The sequence below is a fragment of the Anopheles darlingi genome, chromosome 3 (genome assembly GCF_943734745.1).
Source record: "Anopheles darlingi chromosome 3, idAnoDarlMG_H_01, whole genome shotgun sequence".
Lineage (NCBI taxonomy): Eukaryota > Metazoa > Arthropoda > Insecta > Diptera > Culicidae > Anopheles > Anopheles darlingi.
The window spans coordinates 13,338,465-13,360,514 of NC_064875.1; the positions used below are offsets into that span (position 1 = coordinate 13,338,465).

The 22,050-nt window shown below is 48.6% G+C and overlaps 1 protein-coding gene across 2 annotated transcripts; it reads left to right on the forward strand.

The window, feature by feature from the left end:
- Positions 1-407: 407 nt before the first annotated feature.
- Positions 408-20,383, forward strand: LOC125958257 (glucosylceramide transporter ABCA12). 2 transcript variants are annotated; one of them, XM_049691489.1, is made up of 15 exons: positions 408-561; positions 11,610-12,240; positions 13,357-13,723; positions 13,785-14,149; positions 14,213-15,315; positions 15,383-15,694; positions 15,790-16,127; positions 16,194-16,380; positions 16,463-16,946; positions 17,015-17,244; positions 17,317-18,078; positions 18,151-19,186; positions 19,253-19,756; positions 19,816-20,088; positions 20,180-20,383. In XM_049691489.1, the coding sequence occupies exons 2-15, from the start codon at positions 12,160-12,162 to the stop codon at positions 20,243-20,245; spliced, it is 6,108 nt and encodes a 2,035-aa protein (XP_049547446.1). In that variant the 5' UTR covers positions 408-561; positions 11,610-12,159; the 3' UTR covers positions 20,246-20,383. The 2 variants fall into 2 exon arrangements, with proteins under 2 accessions (XP_049547446.1, XP_049547445.1); XM_049691488.1 differs by having other exon boundaries at positions 11,613-12,240.
- Positions 20,384-22,050: the final 1,667 nt, after the last annotated feature.

Below are 22,050 nucleotides of genomic sequence, written 5' to 3' on the forward strand. Positions count from 1 at the left end.
AGCAGCTTCCTTATGCACCCTATTAGTTGATCATAGGCTAGATATGCTCATTCATCACGAGATTGGACGAACTACCAAATAGACAGCGCATCATCAACCCATCATCGGCCTTCATCGCTCTTCAGCATCATTTTATTGAAATTCTCTTGCTCGAAACGCGCACTCCTCGAATGGGGGGCACTCTTTCGTGATCGTGGCTTCGCGATGATCACTCACTCTCAGCCGGGCGGAGCGCAGCAGCACGATCGTTCGTGGACACCCACCATCGTCCCCAAGACAGAGTGGCGTTCTCTTTGGGGATCCTCGTAACCGTGGATCGCTCGCTAACGCGACACTTGGGGCAAGTGGTGGTGGTCCACTACAGCTCGGTTGCGACTCGCATGATCATTCGGCCGCAGCACCTCACACCGAACGGGTTGCTGGCATCCAACCGGTGTGTCGTGGTTACCGCTTTTCCGTCCCACAGTTTTCCCTTTCTCCTCGATCGTGCGTGCGTGTGTGACTAACGTGCGACGCTGTGTGTGTTTGTGTTTAATGTACGTGATCCTCATCTTCCGTTCGGTTAGTAATTTCGAAACATAGCACCCAGAGTGTGTGCGTGTGTGTGAGAAAGAGAGAGGGAGCGCGCAAAGCAAACCCACGTGCGTCGCCGATAGTGTTAACTGAAAGAGGTGCGTGCGTATTGCAGAGCCCCAAAGGTATCGCAAGCTTTTGCTGCTGCTGCTGCTGCTATTAGGGTCTACGGTTTTCCGCGCCGTTAACCACCGTGCAAGACCAATGACCGCACCGCTGCTAGGTTGCTGATCGTCGTGCCATGACACTATGCTCACGTCGGTGGTCGTTCTGTCGGGCGGCGTGCTGGTTTGTTTTTGAATTTAAAGTGATTCATACCGTGTGAACATGAAGTGGATTAGTGCAAACCCTACCCTGCCCTGCCCTGCCCTACTTCCTCATTTCATTTCTAAACCGCTCGCAGCCCAGTCTTCCGTCTTGACAAGTTATGAAGTGGTTTCTGGTGTAAAATCCAATCAAGTGGACGCTTTCGCGACGGGGCCTATCGGAGACTTATGAGTGCCGAACGACCATTCGACGCAAGAGAGCGCGGCAGCAAAGATCGATGATCGCGATCGTCGCACGTATAGTGCCGGTGGAAAATATGTGCCAAACCGATCCACGGTGGCGGATCCACTTCGTCACGTTTCTAGGTCTGCAGAAAACAATTATTGCTCGATGAGCGATAAAGCAAAACATGTAACTCTGCCCCTGCAGGTAGTAGCGGTAGTATCGTAGCCGGATCGAAAGTGTGCGTTGTGTCACCTCTCTTCTTCGCGATCGCGCTTCGCTTTCGCTCTTTGAGCTGATGGCCGGCGTACCTCGGGCGGGGGAAAGTAAAACTTTGGCGCCATCACGCTACAACCGGCAAAACGGGGAGGAGGTAGTGGGGCGGATTTGATGTACAAGTGTTGCACGTTTTCAACGTTGCGCTGTTACGTTAGATACTGTGTTTTAAATTCAATATTTTCTCCGGTTTTTCCTCGTCGCGACACTCAACAAAATCAACGAAACGATCACACGATCGCAGAAAAACCCCGTGGCGTGTGCTCTGTTTTGATTTTTCTGTTTTGAAACGGACCCCCCTCCCGGGCGCCACGGTTAAAGCCACGTTCGATCGTGGCTGTTTATAATGTTTGTGTTTTCACTCTCTCAATGTCCCCGTTCCCCTTTCCCCATTAGCGCGCATCTCGCGGTCGGTAGAGTGGTTTGGGCTGGACGACCATTCCGACCATCGCCCGCCACGATCACTTTCTCGCTGTATTGGTGTACGGCTCGCCACCTGTAGCAGCAGCAGCAGCAGCAGCATTTCACTCAACCCTTTTGGGCTGCAGTACCGGAGCTTTATTCCAAGTCCAGTCGGCCTCCCCACACGTGAATCTGGCTGAGGCCAACCGTAGCTGGGGCCAATCAGCTGAGGAGCACGTCGATCGATCTCTTGGTTCGACGATCGACGACCGTAGAAGCGTTATCCTCCTTTCTCTTCCGATCGGGCCCCACACACGTTTCACATTCTTCGGTTTGTTTTCGTTGCGTGTGTGTGGGGTTGGATTGCTTCGCAAGATCTTTGCCATCGTTCTCCTTTTCGTTACGCTCATTAGACCCCATTTGGATCTGTTTTCTTTCGTGCTTTTCGCTTGCCGTTTGCAAGCCAAGCGCTATTTGAAGAGTGTCACAAAGTGACTGTTGCAATAAGCGCTTCTTATTAAAACCGCGGTTTAAATGCTGTTTACCAATAAACTAGCTCATAGCATGATAAAAATCCTTTACAGATGTCGTTGCTATGGTAACCAACCATAGTAATGCGAGTGTAATTTTTTCGCTGTACTTACAACATTGTACAGAGCGGAGCAATTTTAATGTATATTGCATTCCATCCGTACGTTGAGGCAGCATATTATTGCTGTTGATATTGAATGCTACCTCACCTCGCCCCTCGACCTGCATTAACCATTGGACGGCAATTAGGTGACAATCGGAATTTGTTGACCAAGTGATATGATTTATGAGTGGGGTAGTGAATCGATACTTTTCAATCTATCCTCCTACAACGATCGTTCATCGACATAGATTTCCTCATCTTAGCTGACAACGGTGATCATATTTTCAAAATGTGCAACTTCACCAAACCGTTTTGCGGAAACGAATGTCCGCTGTCCACTCGACCAGAGAGCGTCGTCAGCAAGATCGCTGCTCGATGATCGTGAACCGCAGAAATGCTGGCGAAAAATTGAAAAGGCGAGTAATAATCCTTTTTGGAGAGGAAGGCAACGGGGGAACAGGCGAAACGTTTCTTTAAATACGCCGCCTCATGGACCGAACCGTCCTTTTTGTTCGTTCCACTGACCGCGATCGCGAGATTACAATTGCCCCCCAGCTAACCGGTACAGGTGTTCGTTCCTGGCTACACCGGCAAAAATGACAAGCGTAAAAATAGTAGTTAGTAATAGTAGTAGCGGCAGTAGTAACCCAAATAGCTTAACGGTAAAGCCGAAACATTTGGAACTCGCTACAGCGCAGATTCATTACATCTGTGACCTTCGCGGCCATGAACGGCACACGCCCCGGTACGTATGGATGGGTGGCTGTCGCTTCCAGGCCAACGAAGTTGGCAAACACTTGTGCAAACGGCTTCTCAAACTTATCGAACAAGCTTATCAATTCGTCCGCATAGCAAATGAATAAGGCTATTCTCATTTTTTGGAGGTTCCTTGTATATATTTTGCGTAGATCATTACCACCCATAAAACCTCATCTTACTGGGCAAATCGATCGTCGGATATCTGTAAAGAAGATCATTATTTTTCTTACCATTACGCTGCTTGTCTACGCGCAACATCAAAATTTGTTCCGGCGAGCATGGCGCTTGCAGGAGATAAGAAGCAGTATACTTCGCAATAGGTCACAACACACACACTCGCTATTTACTGTTCCACACTTAAACTACGAGCAATCAACAAAGACGATCGACGCTAGCGGTTCAATCGGCGATCGTAAACAATTTCTACAAAAGCAACTTAAACAGTGCCCGGAGTGCTCGGGGCGCAATCTTTACCGGCACAAAACATGTGGCACACATTCGCCGAAGACGGAGTGGGACGAAGTATGCATGTGGCACACCCATCGGCCACCCGCGGAAGGGGTGAAAACACGCCGGGTGATGCCCGCAGACCGGTGATGATTACACTGGCACCGGCAACGGCGACGGCATCGGGAACACATCCGAAATCAACCGCAACCGGCCGCCCGTCCCTGGTGGTGGTTTACTACTGCCCGTCTGTTCGCATACTTTGTCATGGCATTCCATCATGACGGCGGCAACGAACGCACCGAACCATCGCGCCAACCTTGGGCGCAGAAAAAAAGAAAAGAACCAAACCAAAGCCTACTCATACGACGACGTCGTCGTCGCCACCATCCGTGGACCATCTCGTAGGGAATAAACATCCCTCGACAGGCTGTACTTCCAGCCCGTAGGCCTGCCCTGCTCTCGAATGCGGGAATGCCGGTCGTAAATCTCGTCACAATTCCAGCTGACGATCGGCGTCGCCTAACCTTGTGCCGAGTTTCACTTTCAGCATTTTTTCCCCCCCGATGATCGTTAGACGGTGTGACGGTTGTTGTATACGAAGGAGAATTTTATAGGTTCAACAAAGCGGGCCATCCCTTTTTCGTGGCCTACTAACACAGCCTCCCAGTCCTATTCAGGGATTGGACCATACGCTGGGATAGGTTGGTTTTTGCTAGATGAAACTTCAAACCTTGTGTCAGTGTCCGCGTAAACGCATCTCGATCGTTGCTGTCCTCGGTCTTACGTGGTAGCGGCAGCTGCTAGGTTGCCCCCGTAGGTTTACCACCCTCTACCTCGGTCAGGATCATTCACCGGCATCCATCGCCGGTACGGTGTGCGTTCTCGTGTTGCGATATCGCGGTCGCGTATCGCGTTTGAGTTTTTGGGGTGGTTTGGTACGAACGCAGACTGCTATTTTTATAATTTCCATCCCTTCTCCCCCTCAATTTTCCCGCTTCTATAGCGCTAATATCGGGCAGCGACCGCCAGCCCAGCGGCCCGCTGCCACGCCATCAACCCGCGTTCGTTGCGCGATTTACCGGTTTTGCGCGGTGCGAGTGCGCAACCGACTTTGCATCGCGCTGTCACAAACCACCTGTAGGTGTCCCCCCCCGGCGGTGTGTTGTGTGCCAGTGTGCACCGTGTGTCTAGATGGGTCGACTGGGGTGGGCCAGCATTGGTGTTGCGCTTCCGGTGCCAATGCAAACCTCCATCAGAATGGACCCGGTTCTCTTCGCAATCATGCTACGATGTGTTTACATGGAAGTGATAGTTTTCGTGGGTAAATGTTTAGAATGTTCCATCGTGCCGCATGCGCCGTGCCTTTTCTGCGTCGTGCCATAATTATGAGTGGCCAGAGAAGACTGCGGTAGCCTCATAAAACATCTGGTCGCACCAGTGGTGATCGTTGAGCGATTTTTACTGCCCTCATCATCATTTCAAATCATCGCCGATCGATTGAGATAATAAATCGATTCGAAAATTGGTTTGAATGGCTGAAGAGATCTTTTATGATTTAAAATCCTCGCTACGTGGAAGTGATTGGATTGAAAGCGAAAAAGAAAACATTGGGGGAGATTTACAGATAATATAATATTTATATAAGGATAAAGTTCTACCAAGTTCTAGAAATGAGCTTAAAACATGTTTTCCCAAACATCAGTATCTGCGATCTTATTTAAGATCCCCGGGGGGAAATTACTGAATTTTCCAGAACACTATGGATGAATAATGGGAAAACAAACTTCCTCCCGATTTCCGCTCGATCAATCCACCGGTCAGCGATCATTTTCCTATTCGGTGGGAAATCGACTGTGAGCAATCGACCAATTTCACGTGACGTTGCCACCGTCACTCGCTTATTTTGCATCCGGCAAGGGCTGTAGCTCATCGTTTTGCAATCGTCGTGAGAAAATCTCGGTTGGGGATTTTTTCCAAAACCATGTTCGAATGTCGTCTCGTCGTGAAGCGGATCTTGATCGTTCGCCGGAAGCCATCCGTAGTCTCTCAGACGATGCCTTGCAATGCTGCTGGTTAAAAGTACAGCTCGCTTGCAGTATGCTACGTGACATTCTGTGCAAATAATGATCACATGTGCTCCAGATAAGCTTCGTAACAAAGAACAGCAACAAGTCACAATGCATCGGAGCAACGGCGCAACGTTATCCGATATTACGAGAAATTCTTGCGAACAGAGAATAAATACTTTTAAGGCAATTATGTGACGGTGCGTCACCTCTCGGCTGTCCGCACATCAATCAGTGGCAACATCTAGAATGACAATCTTTCTCCACGTGAGTGTATGTAGATAGTAATCGCATTGCTTCCTGCTTCTGATAACTACCTGCGCCTACTAAGTGGTACCCCGTTGTCATGCAAGTCACCTAGACGCGAACGAAGAGCGATCACTCGAACTCGAACGCCACTTCCAACGGATCACGCAAACCTTCGTGTAACGATGGGTAATGGCCGGATCGGAGCCGCAATGTTAACTCACCGGAGGCTCACCTCACACCGCACGCGAATGGTCCAGCGCGGTATGGCTCTTCTGGGAGCCATCGGTTGAATAATCAAGCAGCAGTCTCGTGGACGGTCGGGTTAGGTGGTGATGAGCCCTCGGACAGAGCCCGGACAACTCATCAGTGTGCAAACCAGGAACAACGATCGGATTGAATGGGAAGGTGGTCGGTGTGTAGCTGAGGCTTTCCAGAAGCAACACCACTGGTCATCGTAAACCACATCAGGTTGCCACAATGCATCACTAATGTGCGACCAGCGAGACAGTTCCGCCATTGCAGAACAATACAACAGCCGCTCGGTCCATCCATCCGTCGGGACAATGTTTCGTGACCTATTTTTACAAAACCAATGCCCTGCTATAGTACTGTAGGGCAGAGAACCGGGTAACGTCTGACACTAAGCGTTATGCTTCATCGGATCGACCGATGATGATGCTCTCAGTAATGTCTGGCCGATCAGGTACCCATCTATACCGTAGGGGTAGAAAAAAATCCAGGCGAATAGACTCATCTGAACACCAACTATCTCTTCCAGTGATCCACAAACATATTTTCGGAGTACTGTACCATAGCAAAGAACTCGTTCACTCGTTCCTCGATCACTTTGCAGTAGGCCTTCTGAAAGTTTCATGTATTCGAATTCTTTCCAAATCACGCCTTTTTTGATGAAACAAGTTGTCCTTAAAATCGCTTCGTCTAAATTCTAGGTCACCGAATCGCCATTAATCGTCATCAACGAATCCACATGAACGTCTCTGTTAGGCGATCAGACTCTGTAACGCGGATCGACACTCTGCAGAAGAGGAATGGCTTGTTTATCACAATTCCACACTGGCGTAACTACAACACTCGTCCCTTCAACCTTGAAAAATTCGCGTTTATTTTCATACATTTTACGGTTGAACATACCTGTTACACTGGGGAAGTGAAGTCGTTCCTGCGAGATATTGTCCCGGTAACCTGTTTTCCATACATGTAGCATCACATTCTGGATTTTTTCGATGTCAAGGGAACGTTAAAACGTCCTTGCTGTGTTCTGAAGGCAGTGGACAATCGAAAATGGAAGGACATTAGTGGCACCAGCACGTCGGATCCTTTCATCAACATCTCGGGACGGCCAGCTTTTGGCTCTCTGGCAGTTGTACATTATCCTATTTTTCACAGTCTACCAGTTTCGAACGGCCTTCCGACCCTCTTGCTCGGCCGAAAATGATACGTTCGTTTGTCACACGGCGCTTCCGGGTGATAAACGACCATTTAACCTTGAAAATTTCACGTATATTTTCGTATAATTTGAGTTTCGACATTCCTGGTGCAGCGGGGATTGTAGCCATGCTTACCAGATGTTTCTGGTAACCCGTTTCCCATGCACGTTCTGGTATTCGTTTCCATTCGTTCTTTCATTGCGTGCAGAAGTGACTTGTCCGTACAATCTAATTTATCCACTGTCCTTACATTAGCAACAGCAGCTTGTTTTTTGGACATGATCACGAATGGACACATTTATTATTCACGCATAGCTCACACGTTCTCTTCCTTTATACTCAGGATTTTTTTCCAAATTTAGGTAGAAGGCATCTTGTTCGCCTACTTGTACTCCTTTTCCTACTTCAACAGCGTGCCGGAGCCAGAAACGCATATGTGGGATGAACCGTAACGTTTCCGTAAAGCAAATCCATTTCAAGCCACGATTCTCACGATTACGATTCTAATTTGCAGGCGGCGCTAAGTTTGGTAATTAAATCTATTTCGAGCAACAGCTAATCCGAAGCCGAAGCAGATGAACGATGAAGCAGACGAAACTTTGACCTGCAATTTACCAAACTTACCAAGCAGACCAAATTGACCAAAAGATTTTCCTTTACCGCACAACGAGGTCACTAGACCCCCGGATACGTGCCGCTCGTCTTCGCGGCTGTACGGCTTGCAACAGCATAAAAGGCAGAACGTGCTACAACGATATGTCCAGAGGAAAACAATTGTACCGTGCGCCTGTTGTTGGTCACCTTACTTGCTGCCAAATTGTATCCAAACGCGCTGGACACTACGCGTTCGTGGTGCTAGTTTGGCGGAGTTTTTATGAACCACACCGCGTACATCCTGTTCTGTTTCGTTGCGGATTAGCGTTTTGGTTATTTCGATGCGAGAATGAAACAAGACTTCACCTGCGCGGTTCATGGTATGGCTGCTTAAATAGTTCTTCTTCTTGTTAGTAACTGGCAGGCGGCAGAACAATGGAACCGTGACGATGCTCTATGGCAACGGCATGGCGTCTTGCTATTTGATGGCTCTTCGTCAAGGTGGCTACGAGAATCTTGCGTCTCATTTCGCTTGCTGTAACGCACCACTTCCTTCGCAGATTCAGGTGGTAAAAAAACGATAAAGTGCCTCCGAAAAAAAATCCCTTTTTGGTATCGTACCGGAGCGCATCGTCGGAGAGTATAAACAACATGGTCGCCATACCCTTCATCCATGACCTCCAGTGAATTATTGAAGAGGGTATGCTGACGGGTAATCTGCAACCAGCCTACGTAACCAAACCCAACCAACAACCAACGGTGACCGTCTTGTGAGAAATTGACTCAAACTCGCTGAGCGACGTGCTTGACGGAAAAATCCTGAAATGAATCGTACAATATTGTGCTTCGATCAACGAGTTGCACCATGTGCGCGGATCACATCTATCGGAGGATTGCGTCAATTCTCAGCCACCCAGTCGACCGCGTCGCGACTCCACTGATGATAATGACTTAAGTGGTCCTCCGAATGGAGATGGTTTTGCTTCAACGCTCGGTTCACATTTGTAATGGTAATTGATTCCTGAAGCTCTCAACAGACCTGAGCGTCATCGGAACGGTGCATCGTCGACTAACCTGTCTCGCTTGGGTGGAGGAAAAAAAACCCGAGATTCTCGGACCAGTTCGAGCCCGAAACGCTTAGGAAGCCATTCGAGGGGGCGCAGATAAGCAAAGGAAGAAGAAGCTTCCAGGGGCAAGCATTTACTCATCGATCACAACAAGAGATCACGAACCATGCTTCCACGAGGCGAGTTCGTTCTAGAGAATCATTAGCAACAAAGTCATGGAATTCCCCGGATCCAGTCAGCACAAAAATAGAAACCGAATTGCCAACAAGTTCCGCCTTTGCGTTGTTTAGTGATGGTCGAAAAGGAAAGCTTGCCGGCTCACATGACCGTCGTCGTAGCCATGCGGAATCCATGGGAATCCAACAAGTATCGAAAGTGTCTACCATTTTATCTTCGCCGGTTTGGGAACCGGTTTCATCTCTTCCGAAATGGAACGCTCGTTGAAATCGTTAGAATATCTCTACGAACTCGTTTCGGACCCCGTATACCTTACCCCTGGGTGTGGAAATACGCAGGACGTGCGTGCTCTTTAGGTTCCAAAACATCAGCACCCATGACGCGCTAATCCTATCTAACCTTGAACTCCGGACCGGAGTGATACTTCAAAACGTCCACCATCAACAAACGGCATCAACGGTCGCAGCAAATAGCCGTACGGCGTACGGTTGGGCACTCCAATGTTTGAAGTTCGCTTCTCAATAACGTTCGTGGTTGTCCGTCCGTAATTCGGCTGAAGGAGCGGCCAACAGGTTTGCGAATGACGCAGAAAAAGACCGTATACACCACCGTAGCAGATGGCAAGCGGTGATGGTTCTCTGAGGCATCAGCAGATCGTCGTTAACCATTCGGCAACCTTGAGGCCTCCGGTGGATGCAATCGATCGTGGGTAAATAAGGTAACGACAACGGCGACGCAATGACTGCAATTGCCTGGTGCGTACCGAGTGTCACTCGGCGTGAACCGGTTCCGTAGGTTACTGATTTTGGATAGGACAATTTAGTATGCGTCTCTCTCTGTCTCTCTCTCTCTCTGTCTCTCACCTGCTGCTCGGCTGTTCCCGGGGATAACTTCCCGTACTTTTATCAGATCAATTACACGGAGATTAACTGACCAAACAGGCAGCCCATTACGCAATGGTCCGGCCGCTAGTGGATGAAACCGTTCTAATGTGGACGATTCATAACCCTGATTACACGACGACAAGCGCTGCATTTCACGGTGGGTTGTCGCTATTTACTCGACGACAAACAAACACAAACTGGGTACATTAGAAGCGTGGGTCATCATCATGCACTCAATATGGCCCCAGGTGCACCTGTGTTAACTCCATCTTCACTATTTACCGGGAGCTTGATGTTTGATTTATTAATTTGTTTGTCACAAATCTCACCAACGGCCTCTCTCGGCCTATAAACTCCCAGTGCATTATGCTAATGATCACTCGTACCGTGCTCCGTTGGAATTCTCAGGTAAGGTAAAGTTCCGCCGGACAAGTATTGTCGCCACCTATACGAATGTTATTCCTTATGGAAATTTGGCCACCTTGCGAACACTGCGCGTTCGTGGCCTGCTCTAATTGATGATCGATAGTGACCCCGCGCACCTGCGCGATCGGAGTGCGAAGTGGTTTACGAATCGAATATGCAACAAGTGGAGTGCGCACCAGTTTAAGGCGCCACAACCAAGGACTGTGAATGACCGAACGGGAACACGGGTCTGACTAATCCAGTTCAGCACAACGCCATGATTTTTATGATGGCAAAACCCTCTCCTCTGGGAACTGTTTCTAACTAAGCACAACAATCACAACTCGATGGAAATCCAAAACGAGTCATCTTTGTATGACGTATTCGATCTTTGCATGAAATAGACTCGGAGTTCGTCGTTCAACTGGCATTTGTTAGTGGTCACCTGTTGGTGGAAGGTGCAAACGTTGCGTAGCAGCAGCAGCACGCAGCATTATGCTGCATGTTTCGGGACCGTAAAATAATATTTTGAACCACTACGCCGAGTGATCCTCATCCAGTGACGTGACGATTCGTTCATCGTCACAACGTGCTCCGATACGTAGCGAGAGCGATAAGAAGCACATCTGGTAAAGCATTGTTTTCCCGCAAGGTGTGAGTAGTAGTACAGCACCCGATACGTTCACTTCCGGTGAGATAGATAGTAGACGCGCGTTTCATAACCATCCGGTGGTGGTGGTAGCCTAAACGGCCAATCAGCGTAACGCATCATTAGAAGGGGTACCCTGCTAATCGGAAACAGATTTAAAGAGTTACAAAAAAGCAGCTAAAACTACCGTAACAATACTCCATTTTTCTTGGGTGCGCGAGTTGTGAGACAGTTCCCAGTGTAATTATCGAAATTCCTTTCCCTTTGCCTGCACTGCGCTTGGTTTAGCCGGTCAGGCGATCGGCTGACTGACAACCCGTAGCTCGTTTATCGGTTTTCTGTGATAATTAATGCATTAAGTAAGTCATTTGGGCTTGTGGCGCTGTCTCGTGCTGGGGGCATTCGAGCATCGCACCCATTCGTCTGCGTAGTGTGCTAGATTCTAGTTATCATTGGATGATTTCTATTTCTTTCCATTTCACCTAAGCAGCCTACTCCACGTCCGCTACCAGTAGTGAACTGTAAACCGCCCTTTCGTGTCTCGGAATAAACACGGAAGCATTTAACACCAGGCTGTAGCCGTTAAACGGTGAAAAGTGTTGTGCGCTTTTGAAATTGAAATTGAGCGTAACCGAAAACGCTCCATTCTGGGGAAGTGCGTGTTTAACCATCAAACGACGAAGCCACCGTGCAGTGTCGTGCCGCATCTGGCGTGAAAGAAAGTGCCGAAAGAAAAACGCAAAGTGCTGTGTGCTTTTTTGTTTAGTTTGTTTGGTGTGTGCAACGTGACTAACGAGGTGATCGAGACGAAAGTAAAAGTGTGGACCGAAAAATTAAAGTGAAGAAAGTGAAAAGGCGCATTTCGCGAAGGGCAAAAAGCCGGCACTTGGTGGTGGATGTGTTGTTAGGTCATCGTGTCCCGAGAGTTCATTAGTTGTTCGTGACCTCCCCTGGGGGGGACTACTGGGTGGACGCGAGCAAGTTCTGCTTCGAATCCGTCGAGCCGATAGTGGTAGATCAACCACGGAAGCAATAACATGAAACTATCTAGGCATGCCGATGGCATGCAGATACGGGCCCTGCTGCGAAAGGATTTCCTCGTCCGGATACGACAACCAGTGAGTATTGCTCAGTAATTATAACAATAATTTAACAAACAAGCAGATTAACATGAAGGATGACTAACGAATTCCGGAACGAAATACCGAATAGACCTATATGAGCTCATTATGCTGAGCCGAACGGCCATTTCTACAGCCTGACGCATCGTCGATGCTTTGCGCAATCAATGTACATGGCGCTGGGCATGGGCACGTAAATAGAACGAAATCGCAAAGCAACATGTACCCGCGGGCCATGTCGGCCTTAATCGGTTCAATGATCGGAATGTATGTCATGCTACACGATCGCACGATGGGCTCCGGGGTTCTTGATACCGCATGATTCATGGCTTCGGTCTCGTCATCAATGAGATGTGCGTTCTACGTTGACTAATCATGGCTGAGTGCGCATGCGCGATCTACAATCGAGCGTACGTTAAGAACGCCGCGCTGACACCAACCGGATGAAATAGAAAGTTGCGGTTTCCGTTTTTTTGATTTTTGTTTCCTATTTTTTCCCCATTCTTTGTTATGAGTTATCAGCTTTTAGACGACTTTTTGGCTGATAATACGCTAATACTCATTTAAGTTGTTTTTATGTTACGGGATCAAGTTTTTATAACATTAGATTATGCTAAATCTTAGAAGTTCGATTGGATTTGCCAATCGTATCTGTACAGGCAATCGTATTCATTTATTCGGTATTAATTGGTTTGTTTGTTACTTAAATACGCGCTCAACAATGCTAATCATGCGCACGTGTCACAGCTAGAATGTAAACTAACAAATGCACAAATCAAGCACGGGCTGTATGTTTTGGCGAACCGTCTGTCCTTGATCGTTGCTATTAGTAAACAGATAGAGTTGTTCGTTGATTGTTGTGATAAGGATCAGCTTAGATTAGCTCGATGTTGTGTAACGGAGTCGGAGGCAATCTGCAATCAAGATCTTCGCATGCTAATAATAACTAATCGTTATATTCAACGTCGCGCAATTTTCAATCTGGCAAAAAGCAATTAATGGAAAATGGCTTTCACCATGAAATTTGTATCCTTCTATAGTATAGGCATTGACATGCTCACAAAAACCTTCTAAACGATACTCTTTGCATTCTCGATCCCTCCCCTAATGCAGTGGATGACGCTCGTTCAGTACCTTTGGCCATGCATGATCTTTGTCGCACTGTATATCGTGAGGAATCGCTTCCAGCCGGCCACAATTGGCGACTGCCAGTTCCCCACGCGAAACCTGCAGGCCAACGGCATCCTGCCCTTCTTCCAGTCCTACATCTGTACCTTCGAGAACGAGTGTTCCGATCCCAAGGCATTCGCTGAGACGGAGGAGTTCAACGACGCACCCGTCACACCGGTTGTTAACATTGTGCAAACGTTCTTGGACAATCAAGCGCTGTACGATGCCATCGTGGACCTACCGGCTGACCGGAACTTTATTAGCAGCGTTACTACGATCGTAACGCACGCCAAATTTAAGGATATCGAGCGTAAGTACTAATGATATGTCTTTCCACGGAACATGTCACGATCATGATGCTCAATCTGCAGGTAATGGCGATCGATTGGTAAAGATGTTGCCCGGCATCCGCGAGAAGGTTGGCGAAAATTTTGACATTGAGCAGCTGTTCTCGGACGATCGGACGTTCTCGAAATCAGGGAACATTCTGTGCGGTCGACCGTTTCCGCGCAGCGATAACATCCGCTTCGTGGACAACATTCTGTACACGCCCGACTATGCCGGTCCCGATAAGGACGAGCTGAGCGTTATGCCGACGCCCTACTGCAAGCAGCTCTACCTGGACGTGACCAACACGAACAATGGGAAGATCACCTGGCGTTTTCTGAAACCGATCCTTCAGGGCAAGATACTGTACGGTCCGGCGAGCGAACGGAATGACGAAATTATATCATTTGTAAGTTTATGCTTAGGGCAAATTCTCGGCATTTCTTGACCACCGTACTCGATTCCATTGCAGGCTAACAAGACGTTCGCCGACATGGGACGACTGAGGACGTTCTTCCGATCGCTAGACACTACCTTACAGCTGCTGCGCACAGAGGACGAGGTTCGGGAAAGTTTCCAATCGCTGGTCGAGCTGGCCAAGAGTCCATTGGTGCAGATGCTGACCGGTGGCAATGTGAACATGGAGCTGATCGAGGGCATCGTCAATGGAATAATGAACGATGAATCGGTCGCCAAGGCTGTCAATACGATTTCCAACATATTCGATTGCTTCTCGGCCGATCGCTTTATCCAGGTACCGAACGAGAAGGTGCTGGAGGATCGAGCGTTCGAGCTGAACCGCAAGAAGCTGTTCTTTGCGGCGGTTTTCTTCGAGAACGATACGGAGGTTGGTGAGAATGGCATCACTTACAAGATACGGATGCGTACGGACGATACACCGGTGACGATAGAGGCTAGGAATCGCTTTTGGTTCCCCGGACCCGAGGCAAGCTTCGAGCTGGATATGCGTTACCATCGGGGGTTTGTGCAGATCCAGCACGCGGTCGATATGGGTATCATAAGGCAGCAGAAGAAGCAAAAGTTTGATCGTGAGCGAAGTGAATCGAACGGAGAAGCTTCGCTATCCGGCACTGGTGAGCTAGAGCTAGACGACGAACTCGATAGTGATGATGATGACGAGGAGGATAATGATAATGATGAGCTCGATGATGAGACTGATGCGGGTGACGAAACTACAACGGTGGCATCTAAACCCCGTACTACCACTTCAAGCCCACAAACGACGACTGAAAACCTGGCTGAACTGTATTCAGATCTAAGCAAACGCTTGAACGTATCCCAAGACGTACTAGATCGTTTCGGCGGTGGAGCAGGAAGCAATCGCACTGCTCTGGATGATTTCCTTGATTTTAAAGATGAAGAAGAAACGGAAACAGAGGCCAACGATGCGACGACAACAACGCGCGCTATTTTGAGCAGAAAGAAGCGACAATTCAATTTGCTAGATCTCTTCCTGGGTGGTAAGAAAAAGACCTCCGACGACGTAACGTACCGTGTGGCGGATGAAAAGTTCTATACGAAGCAGTTCCCCTATCCAAAGTACACCAAAGATGAGTAAGTGTTGCTGAACCTGTCGGAGAAGTGCAAATTGTACCATTGATATTCTGTTCATTGCTTTTAGCTTCAAGAAGGGAATCTACATTGCCCAGATAGTACAGATGGCCTACTTCATTGCGCTCATCGTACACGTCGCTTCGGCCGTTCAGCAACGGATCTGGATGAAGGAGAGCGGCAACTCGATGCTGATGCGTGCGATGGGCCTAAAGTCAGGCTCGGAGACCGTGGCCTGGACGATTACTACGTTCATCGAACTGTGCCTGGTGTTTCTGATAGGGCTGATCATCCTGTACGAAGCTGACATACTCATCTACTCGAGCCAAATCTTCCTGTTCTGCTATCTTGTCGTGTTCGGTATTTGTCTGATCGGATTCTGGTGAGTGCATGTGAGCTGTTAATCGCCGCACGCAAGGCATCTCCGCGATTTGCGATCATTCAGCCAATGCTTTACTCTTCTATTCTACGTTGCAGCTACATGTGTTCGATGTTTTTCAATTCGGCCAGCAGCGGTTCGGTGTCGAGCGTTATTCTGTTTCTGATAACCTTCCTACCGTACATTCTTATCATCTCGCTCGGGACCACATTGTCGGCGGTTGGTAAGTTCTTCGCCAACCTTTCCTTCTCAACCGCCTTCTGCTATGCCTGGCGACACGTGATGCGTATGGAATTGCAGAACCGCGGTGCCAGCTTTGCGAATGCCTTCCGCGGTGACCTGGCGAACAATGATCTAAAGTACGGTATCTTGATGATTCTGCTCGATGCCGTCATCTACTTTGCCATCGGATACCTGTACCAGTGGTTTAAGCAAGGTTAGTGGAAGGAACTTACCCTTAAGATGCATGTAGATCATAAACGCTTCCCCCCGTCTTCAACAGATGAGACCACATTCCATACGGTGCGACGCATTAGGCTGGATAAGAGTGTCGGAGCTGATCTGCGCAACGTAGATGCAAGCTATGAGAAGGGTGGAAAGAAGGTGCTGAGCGACGTTTCGATAACATTCCGGCGGGACGAGGTGACCTGTTTGTTGGGACGGAATGGTGCCGGGAAGAGTACAATCATGTAATGGGCCAACGGCAAGATAAGCCACCTTTTACCAAAACAGTTCCGTTCTCTCATGGTCGCAATATTTTTTCTTTAACAGTAAACTCCTCACCGGCCAAGTGCTTCCTGACGGTGGAGATGTCCATCTACCGCTAGATTACGATTTCATTTCCGGCATTCGGAACAACGCGGAAAAAATCGGCCTTTGCCCGCAGAACGACGTTCTGATACCGAGCCTCACCGCTAAGGAGCATCTGCAACTGTACGCTCGGATTAAGCTGACGCGTGGATTCGATACGGAGGTTTCACGAACGTTGGAAAACCTGAAGATGGGCCCGTACGCACACTACCGTGCGTGCGATCTGTCCGGTGGATTCAAGCGTCGGCTTTGCATTGCGATCGCTTTCCTCGGATCGCCCAATCTTGTGGTGCTGGATGAACCGTGTAGTAGCGTGGATACCAAGGCACGCAAGTACATCTGGGAGTTGATTCAAACGTTGCGCCGTGATCGGGCTGTAATTCTGGCAACTCATCATCTAGATGAGGCCGAGTGTCTTAGCGATAAGATCATTATGATGGAAGATGTAAGCAAGGCTGGCAAGGAAAGCGGATTGAAGATCACCTCATTAACATACGCTCTAATTGTTGGCAGGGTAAAGCAATTTTGGAACAATCGCAGGAAGACCTGAAGAAGCGGTTTACGAATACGATCTATCTGCGCATTACACTGAAACCCCAGTCAGAGGTGGATCGTATGGCGACGGTAGCTGAGCTTACCAAACTGCTCGATGGTTTGTCCGATGTACGGTATGAGATGAGTGCCACGCTGAACCAGCTCGACTTCAAGATTGCTTCCTCGACGAACGATAGCCAGGTGTTGAAGTAAGTTACCGCATAGCGGGGCGGCGCTTAGCTAACCGTAATCGTAACATCCATTTAATCTATCTGTTACAGCATCGAACCACTGCTTGAACATCTGCCACAACTGCGATCGGGCCGACAGATCGAATCGTTCGATATAAGAAACGAAAATTTGCTCAACATGTTCAACACGGTCAATGCTGGTGATCCACCGCAGAGTGAGATTCATCGCAATGGGAATGGCACAAGCCAACATCCGGTAAATGGATTCCATGGTCCAAAGACGAAGCCCACGTCCCTCGGTACCTTGCCCATGATGGTATCTCTGTTCCGGAAGCGTTTGTTACACTTCCTGCGTAACTACCGGCTACTCGTATGTCTGCTCATACTACCGACAATCTTTGAAATCATTGCCATGGGATTTATGACGATGCGGCCACCCGGAGAGCATGATCACATGGTGAACTTCTCTACCGCGCTCTACCCGGGTGCGGCAGAGTTTTATACCAACGCTAGCGACACCGTACCATTCCGCGCAACGATCGTAGATGATCTCCTGCAGCACTGTAACGCCACATCCGGTGACTGTTTTACGTTTAACTCCTCACTGGAAGCGTACGAATGGATCCTGGCGACCAGCGATGAGTTTACGGAACGCCGATACGGTGGTGTTACGGTCAATCGCGAGAAGAACATCGTTTGGTACAACAACAAGGGCTACCATTCGATGCCGACCTGGCTCAATCTGCTCGATACGGCCGTTCTGCGGGCGGAACTGGACGATCCGAGCATTGCGATCCGCACCATTAACCATCCGTTGGCGATCGAGGAAGATGAGCTATCGGTTTCATCCATGTAAGTCATTTCATTTTGCATTCGGTCATAAACGTTGAGCATTGGACTGACTTAAATCCATTCAATTCGCAGGTTGCAACAGATTGCGGATGCAGGCATATCGCTGATTATGTTGCTAGCCTTCAGCATGGTCATCGCCGGTGCTTCGGTGTACATCGTAAGTGAGCGAGTCCGTGGTGAAAAGTTACAGCAACGGCTAGCCGGCGTTAATGTGCTGACATACTGGACCGTGACCTACATCTGGGATGCGCTGATCTACCTGATTGCACTCGGTCTGGCGGTGATCGTCTTTAAAACGTTCGCCTTACCAGCTTACGTAGCTCGGGAGCAACTGGAGGGCATCTGTTTGCTGTTACTGTTCTACGGTTTTGCGGCCATTCCGGCGGTCCACCTGTTCGAGAAGCTGTTCACCGATGCCAGCTTTGCCAACATGTCGATCTTCTGCCTAAACGTCATCACCGCGCTCGCTACGCTCACGATCATCATACTGTTTGATGTACTCGGGGATAGTGACGAATCGGAGCGCATCCGTAACTTACTGAACCGGCTGTTCCTGGTATTGCCCCAGCATGCGCTGTCCGATGGGTTGATTGAACTCTCGAAAAATTACATAACGGCCGAGATCTTTAAGCGGTACTATATCGATTCCTACAAGTCGCCTCTGAGCAGTAACTTGTTGCAGCCGCACCTGATCGCGCTCTTGACGATGGGTGTGATCTTTATGCTGCTCAACGTTGCCATCGAGTACAAGTGGGTGCAGAAGCTAGCCAACCGGGCATGCTACGGATCTTCCGATGAGAAGGTGTACCAGTTGAATGGTGTCGAGACCTCGGGGGCGCTGGATCACAGTGGGGTTGGCAGCAAGAAAAAATCGCTGCCCGCTGATCAGATCCTTTCGGTGGATAAGCTAAGGAAGCGATACGGTACTTGTGGTGGCGGTGGCGGTGGCAGTACGGGACAGGAGGTGGTTAAGAACGTATCCTTCAAACTGCACTACGGCGAGTGCTTTGGTTTGCTTGGTACGAACGGGGCTGGTAAATCGACGATCTTTGCGATCCTCTCCGGTGAGCTGCTGCCTTCCGGTGGTAGCTATACCTTCTACAGCCAGGTAAGACACTCGAATTACGCGTGCATTCTGTGCGGTTGCTAATTGTATTTTGTTCATTCCAATCAGCACGGTCCATCGTACTGTCCGCAAAATAACTTCCTCGATCCACTGCTCACGGTCGAGGAGGTGATCGCGTTCTATGGTCAACTGCGGAATATCGAGTCGATCGAGAAGCTGATCACGGAAACGCTCAGCGAGTACCATCTGGAGGTGTACCGGAAGGTGCTGGTGAAGAACCTAAGCGGTGGCAATCGGCGTAAGCTGTGTGTGGCCGTTGCTTGTTTCGGTCAGTCGGAGATCATCCTCATGGATGAACCAACCAGCGATCTCGATCCGGTTACGCGCTCCATTGTGTACCGTACGATCGAGCGGTTGAATGCCCAGAACCGCTCCATTCTGCTCACCTCACACAGTATCTCGGAGATCGATCGCATCTGCCAACGAATAGCGGTCCTTAGGGATGGCCATCTGCTGACCGTCGATACGCCGGATCGGTTAAAGGAACGCTTCGGTAACTGCTACCAGGTGACACTCTATATCGAGGGTGTGCGTGATGTCGATTTCATAAGGGTAGGTTATGTCAAAAGACTGGCATGAATCAGATCGGCACTAATCCTCTTTCCTCGCAGGTGGTCAAGCGTGAATTTAACGTAACCCGTGACATTCTGCTACACAATGGTTCCGTCCAGTTCGTGTGCCAAGTGCGACCAAACGGTGGTCGTGAGGAGAATGGAAAATCTCACAAAAATGGTTACGTTACGATTATGTTGGCCGAAAATGGAAACGGCACTGCCACGGCCGCGGGCGCTATCCAGACGGCAAGCGAACTATTCCTCAAGTTACATCGATTCGCCCGTGAGAACCAGCTACGGTACACGATTTCAAGGTGTCAAATGGATCAGGTGAGAGAACGTCGCTTTTTTACTTGCAGCGAAAGTACCTTGACAAGGAACCATGTTTTTTTTTAAATATTTATTTCATTCTTTTCGATAGATTTTTGAAAACATTCTCCAAAACCACGACGAAGACCATGCCAATCCAGCGTTCGTGGATAGCTAGACGCTGTGAAGCAGGGGAGGGTACGAGATGTTCCAGAAAGCGTTTTGACAGCCTTCCGCATCCGGCAGCATGTACATAGATATAATGATAAGATTTTTTTTAATGGATCTTTTGAGATAATAAATGGTAACAGTAAAAGAACATGCAACAATCAGTTCATAGCGATGACAAACCGTGCGTCTCCATCATTCCGTGACGTCAGCAAACGAACGTCCCCGTTTACGGTCGAATTCACGATCTCCAGCTTATGTAATCATTGCCAAAGGTTCATTAACCTCGCACCCATGAAATGGCGCTAGATTCCGGAGCGTTTACAAGCGGTGGAAATCTGCCGGTTGCAGGCCATTCGAAACCGGGCGTTTATGTATTCATATTTCCGGTTGCAACATTTACTTCGGGGAACTATCAACCGTTTACGGCCGTCGAGCAAGTGCATCTCTGGCATTCGCTATCGAGGGATTGAAAATGTGGGCTAGCCGTTTGTGGCACGATGGTAAGTAGGTCAAACCAGGAGCTTTCCGAGACTCTCGGCGCTCTCACGGCGTAACGATTAGATGGGGAGCTTTCTCGCAACATCAGGCGAGCACAAGAGAAAAAGAGAGTCAGCGTTTAATAACGAGAGCGTATTGCCGAGTGAGCGTTTTACCTACAACACACACACACCCAAAGATTTGATGCGAAGGATCCGCGGACTCGTGATTACTGTCTCCGACGTCTGCTCCCTTAGGTACCCTTTCTTACCCTGCGCTATGGTAGCTGAATGGACGTAAGCTTCGTTGAACCCCAAAAGGAAGACCAAAAAGAGAATATTTTAACTTTCATCAGTCCCCGGTACGTGCGATCCAGACAACAAAGAAGCTGAGCATTCCGTGGAACTGATCTACGTCAAACCACGTCGATTATGTCTGGTCACTGACAGGGTCGGTGCCTGTAGACTATGGCAACATCTTGCTGCCGTGGACGGTTAGCTGTTAGCGACTGTAGCATAAAGGGAACCATTTGACCACGAAGCGTGGCAATGTCGAAATGCGGGTTTAATCTTCCTATAGGGTTGCTCAAATTTAGCGCAAGTGATAAAAGCATTCCAAATGGTGTGTCTTGTTGGTGCCACGCTGACTTAGGAATTGGAGGAGAGAATTTGTAAACCATTCAATAAGGAATGGAAATTGTAATAAATATGCAAAGGAATTATGTTTCAAATTTTTCCTAATCAAACTTACACCATCGTTACTGCGATTGACCGCGCACTACATAGTTACCGCGCATAACAACCAGAGCATGCCTCTTTTCTTGTTGTTTCAAAAAATGTTTGAAATATGATTTGATTAACTAAACCTGAAAAAACGTTTTTAATAACCCTACACATGCTATTATATTCATCAATATGCAATAAACAATATGTACGCTAAGTACATAAATTCAGCCATAAAAACACTAGCTAATGCCCCTGGATCCCGAGGAGATACCATTGTGTTACTGCAGTACATCTTGACTCGACATCTTGAAGCTCGCAACGGCGTAACGATCCCTTCGCGAGCAGGGATGTAGCATAAGGTTATCTAACAAGCAGCCCATTGGTGAATCCTTAACCTCACTCAACGCAAAACGGTGTACGGTTGTTGTCGGCGCTGTTGGCGAAAGCAAAACAATAAAGAACCCAGCTAAAAAGATTGGTATCCGACGCGTTTCTGCGTTCCCGCTCATCCCGTGGCTGTTGCAACCGCGGTTCTACTATTTACCGCCTTAATCGACCGATTTGTCAGCGGATCATTGCTGCCGGAACGTGGTAACATTTGGATAACGAA

Excerpts from the sequence above, each read along its gene's own strand:
- LOC125958257 (XM_049691489.1), top strand. The coding sequence starts at position 12,160 with ATGAAACTATCTAGGCATGCCGATGGCATGCAGATACGGGCCCTGCTG. Across the intron at positions 16,381-16,462 it reads GCCGGGAAGAGTACAATCAT|TAAACTCCTCACCGGCCAAG; the intron begins GTAATGGGCCAA and ends TTTCTTTAACAG. Across the intron at positions 16,947-17,014 it reads AGATCATTATGATGGAAGAT|GGTAAAGCAATTTTGGAACA; the intron begins GTAAGCAAGGCT and ends AATTGTTGGCAG.